We start from the raw sequence: 6,199 nt of genomic DNA, 5'->3' as shown, positions 1-6,199 counted from the left end.
GTACTGACCACAATCTCCCGCAGTCCCACAAAGGCATAGAAGCAATCGCCAGACCCAGTTGCCCACCCCCTTTGGGCGCAGTAAAACTCCATCCCATGCACATCGCCCCCAAAACGCCATGCTTCCCCACCGATTCAAATCCCGACCCAGATCCGTGAAGAGAATCCTTCCTACTTCGTCGCCCCAGTATCAACCTTCTTCTTCAGCGGCAACTGCGGCACCTTAAACCCGCCCGAATCCACCTTCGCCGCACCACCAGGCACCCCACCACCCCCAATCTGCGTAAATGTGCCACTGCTAAACCACCGATCCTCCTCCGCCTTCCTCTTCCGGCCCATCTCCTCCCTAACCTTCGGATCGACCAACTCAAGGCCCTGCACAGGCGTAAACGCAATCGTCGACGCCGTGCCCGCGCCCCCACCAACCCCACTACTCCGCAACCCGGACCCCTTCAGCACCGTCGCGTTGCCGGCGCCCTGTCCGAACCCGCGCAAAGAGGACGCCATGCCCCCGACGGGCGTCGCGCCGCCCCATCCGGGGTTCTTCTTCGACAGCCGCGCTTTCGTGCGCTGGTCGATTTGCGTTTGTCGGACGCGCCCGTCGTTGCTCTGCCCGATCATGCCGAGTCCTTTTGTGCCGTCGCCGGCGCCGTAGCCGACTTCGAGCTCCTCTTTCCCGAACGCCATCCTGTTTTGCGCTTTTCGAAGGTCCGTCATGGCCGTCGCCTCTTTAGCCTTCCGGGCCCTCCTGCCGCCACGCTTGCGGCTGGGCTTGTCGTCGGGCGCCGGGAGCGCGCGGACGCCCTTGTTAGGCGGGGGTTCAGTCAGCTTGTCGAGCCGCTCGAGACACTGGGCCTTGAACTCCTCGCCCGCGGAGCCGTCGGGAGACTTGTGGACGTGGTCGACTCGTGCCGCCAGAATGACCTTGGCGGAGACGATGCGCATAGCCTGCTTCTTGAGGTCGTTTGGTATGCCCTTGATGATGGGCGACTGGTACAGGAAGCCCTGGTGTCTTATGCCGACATTAGTGGCGAAGCCGAGGCCGGACTGCTTCTTCGAGCCGAGGGGAGGAATGTTGCAGGAGGGCGTTTTGGCGAGGCCGGTGAGGCCGCCGGCGAAGTTGAGGAGTTGAGCGGCGGTGAGGGAACCGATTAGGGCGGTGAGGTTGGGCGCGAAGAGGTTCATGCGGGACTGGACGTAGGAGGTCAAGATGCCTTTTGCGCGGTCGAGCTGTAGTGTCATTTCGCAGGCGCGTAGGACGGTGGAGAGTTCGGATGGGGTCATCTCGCGGCCTTTGGAGTCGGTAGCTTGGAGGATGACGGAGAGGAGAGCACCGCCTTCGAGAATCTGCCGTAGCGACTGGCCTACGATGTTGTCGGTGGAGTTCTGGATAGATTTGATGTCCATGGGGCCATTGGCGATGATTGCGACGGTCTTGGCATAATCGAGAGGGTTGGTAATGAGCTTTTCGAGCTCGGGAAAGCGGACAGAGTAGTGGTCGCGGATGAACTTGTGGACGAGGATGATCTCGCTGTCTATTGAAGTTGACAGTGTGTTCGATTGTGTGAGGAGCTTGTATTCTGGGTTGTCTTCGATCGAGCCGATATTTTTCGTCTGCTTCTCCGGCGGCAAAGCTTGGTAATAGGCTATTTTCTGTAGGACGACGCGGCTCGTCAGGGCTGCTTCTTCAACAAGATGTAAATCGTGTACTTTATATAGTGGGGAGGATTGGGAACACGGGGCTGTACTGACCTCTAGAACTGGTTGTAGGGTTTTCATGAGCCCTGCTACGCTTCGCACGTCATTGACTCCCCCAAGCTGCATCTTCTCTACCCTTGCCTTGGTCTCCTCTTCATCTTCAGCTTCTGCCGCCTTGCCGGCTGTAGCTGCGCCGTTCATCATCTCTTCATCCTCATCAACCTCTTCCTCATCGTCGTCAAGCTCCATTCCAGTTTCTATGCCGTTGGCGGCCGCCTTTTGGCTGACCCCATTTGCTGCTGGGGGAGCTAAAACGTCATCGTGGAGCGGAAAGTCCTCTGCGCGATCATCCTCGCCTTCTGAGCCTGACTCGAAGTCGTTCAGAAGCTCGTCGGCCAAAGTTGCCATAGCGGGCCCAGTCCTGTAAAGTGCTGCGGCTTGCAGATATCGGGTAATCAGAGGATTGGTGTGCCTAAAGTGGTTGCGGTATGGGGTATGTAGATAGCTGGCTGAATGCCTATTGAGGTTGATGGCGAGAATAAAGTTGCGGCGGGAGCGCAGTCGCGGCTCAAAGCCCGGCGCGTCACGATACTTGGCGTGCCAACGGAATAACGTTTCGCCGTCACGACCTTGAGTCGAGCTTCTCTAAACTTCTGTCTGTGTACGCCGAAGCGCATACCATACCGCACTTTCAGTCCATCCTCTCCTTGTCTCTCACTGCCGTGACTTTCTTCTTGCTCATCACCATTTCTATCCCCACTCTCGAAACCGCCACTTCATCTGTCACCTTACTCTACACTACCACTCCATCTCCGAGTACAACACATCGCCCATCATGGAGTCCTCCCGCGGCCCCCCCAGGGTCAAGAATAAGGCCCCCGCGCCGCAGCAAATCTCTGCCGAGCAGCTTCTCCGCGAAGCCGTCGACCGACAAGAGCCCGGGCTACAGGCTCCTACCCAGCGGTTCGCGGACCTCGAAGAGCTCCATGAGTTCCAGGGCCGCAAGCGCAAGGAGTTCGAGGACTATGTCCGGCGCAACCGCATCAACATGAACAACTGGATGCGGTACGCCGCCTGGGAACTCGAGCAGAAGGAATTCCGGAGAGCGCGGAGCATATTCGAACGGGCGCTGGACGTGGATTCCACGAATGTGGCGCTGTGGCTGCGGTATATTGACTCGGAGATCAGGAACCGGAATATCAACCATGCGCGGAATCTGCTGGATAGGGCAGTTACGATTCTGCCGCGGGTAGATAAGCTGTGGTATCGCTATGTCCATATGGAGGAGACGCTGCAGAATGTGGCGGGCACGAGACAGGTGTTTGAGAGATGGATGGCCTGGGAGCCGGATGAGAACGCTTGGTCGGCGTACATTAAGCTGGAAAAGCGGTACGGCGAGTTCGCGAGGGCTAGGGCAATCTTTGAGCGTTTCACGGTCGTGCATCCGGAGCCCAGGAACTGGATCAAATGGGCAAGGTTTGAGGAAGAAAACGGCACGTCCGATCTTGTCCGCGATGTGTTTGGCATGGCTATAGAGACTCTGGGAGAAGAGTTCATGGATGAGAAGCTCTTCATAGCATACGCGCGCTTTGAGATGAAGTTGCGCGAATATGAAAGAGCAAGGGCGATATACCGGTACGCGCTGGACCGCATGCCGAGATCGAAATCTGTAACTCTACACAAGCAGTACACCACCTTCGAGAAGCAGTTCGGCGACCGAGAGGGCGTGGAAGACGTTATTTTGGCTAAGCGGAGGGTGCAGTATGAGGAGCAGGTCAAGGAGCAGCCGAAAAACTACGATGTCTGGATCGACTGGACCCGGTTGGAGGAGACATCAGGAGACGTTGAGAAAGTGCGAGATATCTACGAGCGGGCGATTGCGCAGGTTCCACCGACACAGGAGAAGCGACATTGGCGACGGTACATCTACCTCTGGATTTTCTACGCATTGTACGAGGAGCTGGAAGCCAAGGACATCCAAAGAGCCCGAGAGATCTACACGGCATGCATTAAGCTGATCCCCAAGCACTTCACCTTTGCCAAGGTCCACCTGCTAGCCGCTCAGTTCGAAGTCAGGCAAGGGCAGCTGTCAGCCGCACGTAAACTGCTAGGGCGAGCCATTGGCATGCATCCTAAGGACAAACTGTTCAAAGGCTATATCGAGCTTGAACTTAAGCTTTTCGAGTTCGTTCGTTGTCGAACACTTTACGAGAAGCAGATAGAGTTTAACCCCACCAACTCACAGGCCTGGATCAAGTTTGCTGAGCTCGAGCGTGGTCTCGACGACGTCGACCGAGCGCGCGCCATTTTGGAGTTAGCGGTCTCGCAGCAGCAACTTGATATGCCGGAGCTGTTGTGGAAGAACTACATTGACTTCGAGACTGACGAGGGAGAGTATGACCGCGCGAGGCAGCTGTACGAGAGGCTACTCGAGAAGACGAACCATGTCAAGGTCTGGATCAGCTATGCGCAGATGGAGCTGAACATGCCGGAGGAAGATGATGAGGGTGATGAGGACGAGGAGAAGCCGGTCAGCGAAGAGGCCAAGAGTAGGGCGAGAAGCATCTTCCAGAGAGCGTATAGGAGCATGCGGGAGAAGGATCTCAAGGAAGAGGTATGCATGCAGTCCTGCAGTCGCCACCCCTATCAATCAGGAACAGTCGCTAACACTTCACAGCGTGTCGCCCTACTCAACGCGTGGAAGTCCTTTGAGACCACGCACGGCTCTCCTGAGGACGTCGAGAAGGTGGAGAAGATGATGCCTCGCAAGGTCAAGAAGAGAAGGAGGCTAGACGATGGCTCGTTTGAGGAGTACCCCGATTACGTCTTCCCAGACGACGAAGGCAACGCTGGTGTGAGCAAGTTGCTCCAGATGGCGCATAAGTGGAAGCAAGAGAAGGCTCAGCAGCAGCAGAACGGGATGGCTTGAATAGATTTGCCCTTCGCTGGCAAGCGTTGGATGCCAGATTTTAATGATTTTAGCAACGGTAATTGGTAGAGGAGCCACGTCCAGTTGGTCGAATGGATGCCTGTAGCATGGGCGCGGTCCGTATCCGCTCGACACCACCCCGACAAGGGAAGCATCCTGCCGCACAGTGTCTACACCTCTCGAAGCGTGGTTCAATGCCCGAGTTGGGCTTAGTTGCTTCATACCCATCAGTACGTTGCTCGTTGTACACATGTCTAGTATATTACTTCCGCATTATCGATACCCAAGACCTTGCGGCTGTCTGTAATGGAAAGTCTTGCCGCACGTATGCTGCGGTTCTTCATGTCAAGTACCGTATTTCTACATCACATCATGCTCCTCCGGGGCTCCGGTTCGCTTAATGTGCATGCAACCACAGATTGCTCTCTTGGCCAGACAGAGAGTATCGCTGGCCATGGCCTCATGAGTATCGGGAACTACGCAGTCGCTGCTATCAGTTGATATGTGAGAACTTGGAAATGAACACGGTTCGCACGTGCCAGTAGCGCGGGACGACTAAGTGGGATTACGTGCGCAATCATGTTCTACCTGCGCCTGCAAGCCTCAACTGCGTCGATGTATCCCGAGGAGAGACAAAGCTCTTGCGGGAAGCTGCCGTGGCCGGGAGAGAGTTCTCCTCGGACTCACGACGAGTCTCTCGGCTACGTCTGCTGTAGCCGCCGATGCGCGTAGTAAAGCTTTTGTTTTTTGTTTTTTTCCGGTAATAGGGCTCGGAGACGTTGTTTATCTTCGAATCGCAAGAACGAGGGCGGAGAGGTTCATATGAGCACCCGTAATAACGTCAAAGGCAACTAAAAGAAAACGATCCTTACCGAGAAAGAAAAAAGGAAGGGCTGACTCCCTTTCGCGCCCGGGCAGCGCGACTCTGACTCGAGCTGCGTAGCTGCGTGGTCTGGTTTTCCGCCTCGATCAACCGACCATATCGTATCCTTCCACGCCTTCTCAGACGCACCGGTACAGAGCACAGCAACTACAGCCTCTGTCAAACCTGACCAACGACGAATGGAATCTATCCGACACCAGCCTGTGACTTGAGCGCGTGCGACGAGCTGCCAGCGGTGCGCAGCATGCGATAGTCTTCATTGTCGGGCTTCAATCGTGTTGGCACGCAGAAAGCGACGACTCAACTGACTTGTACACAGATCTTTCCCCAAGTAGCAAGACGACCTCATCGAGCTCGTCCGGGCCACGCTCGAAGGCACAACCCTTGACACTAAAAAGCTCCTCCCCAAAATCGACAAGAAGAACAAGAAAGCTATGCCCTTCGTCAAGGCTCTCAAGAAGGACGTCGAAAGCTCGGGGTTCACGGACCCGCTTAATTGCAAGTTGGCGTTCGATGAGAAGGAGGTCATGGAGCAGATCAAGCCCGCATTGGCGGCGACTGTGTATAAGTGCAAGGAGGTTGAAATTGTGGAGGTTAATCCCAATGCAGCGGCGAAGCTGCCTGTTGCTGCGCAGAGTGCGGTGCCGAGGAGTTCGGGGATCGATTTCGCTAATATGTGAGGCATCTACT

The 6,199-nt window shown here is 56.0% G+C and overlaps 3 protein-coding genes across 3 annotated transcripts; 2 read left to right on the top strand and 1 right to left on the bottom strand.

The window, feature by feature from the left end:
* Positions 1–170: 170 nt before the first annotated feature.
* W97_00587 (uncharacterized protein) lies at positions 171–2,105 on the bottom strand (the record flags this gene model as incomplete). Its single annotated transcript, XM_007778500.1, has 1 exon — positions 171–2,105. One exon carries the CDS (start codon positions 2,103–2,105, stop codon positions 171–173), a length of 1,935 nt encoding a protein of 644 aa, XP_007776690.1.
* Positions 2,106–2,532: 427 nt separating this feature from the next.
* W97_00586 (pre-mRNA-splicing factor CLF1) lies at positions 2,533–4,626 on the top strand (the record flags this gene model as incomplete). Its single annotated transcript, XM_007778499.1, has 2 exons — positions 2,533–4,311; positions 4,375–4,626. 2 exons carry the CDS (start codon positions 2,533–2,535, stop codon positions 4,624–4,626), a joined length of 2,031 nt encoding a protein of 676 aa, XP_007776689.1.
* A 1,317-nt stretch (positions 4,627–5,943) lies between these two features.
* W97_00585 (uncharacterized protein) lies at positions 5,944–6,189 on the top strand (the record flags this gene model as incomplete). The annotated part of the gene is made up of 1 exon (XM_007778498.1): positions 5,944–6,189. One exon carries the CDS (start codon positions 5,944–5,946, stop codon positions 6,187–6,189), a length of 246 nt encoding a protein of 81 aa, XP_007776688.1.
* Positions 6,190–6,199: the final 10 nt, after the last annotated feature.

Source organism: Coniosporium apollinis, assembly GCF_000281105.1.
Source record: "Coniosporium apollinis CBS 100218 chromosome Unknown supercont1.2, whole genome shotgun sequence".
NCBI lineage: Eukaryota > Fungi > Ascomycota > Dothideomycetes > Coniosporium > Coniosporium apollinis.
This window is presented reverse-complemented; position numbering and strand designations above follow the sequence as displayed.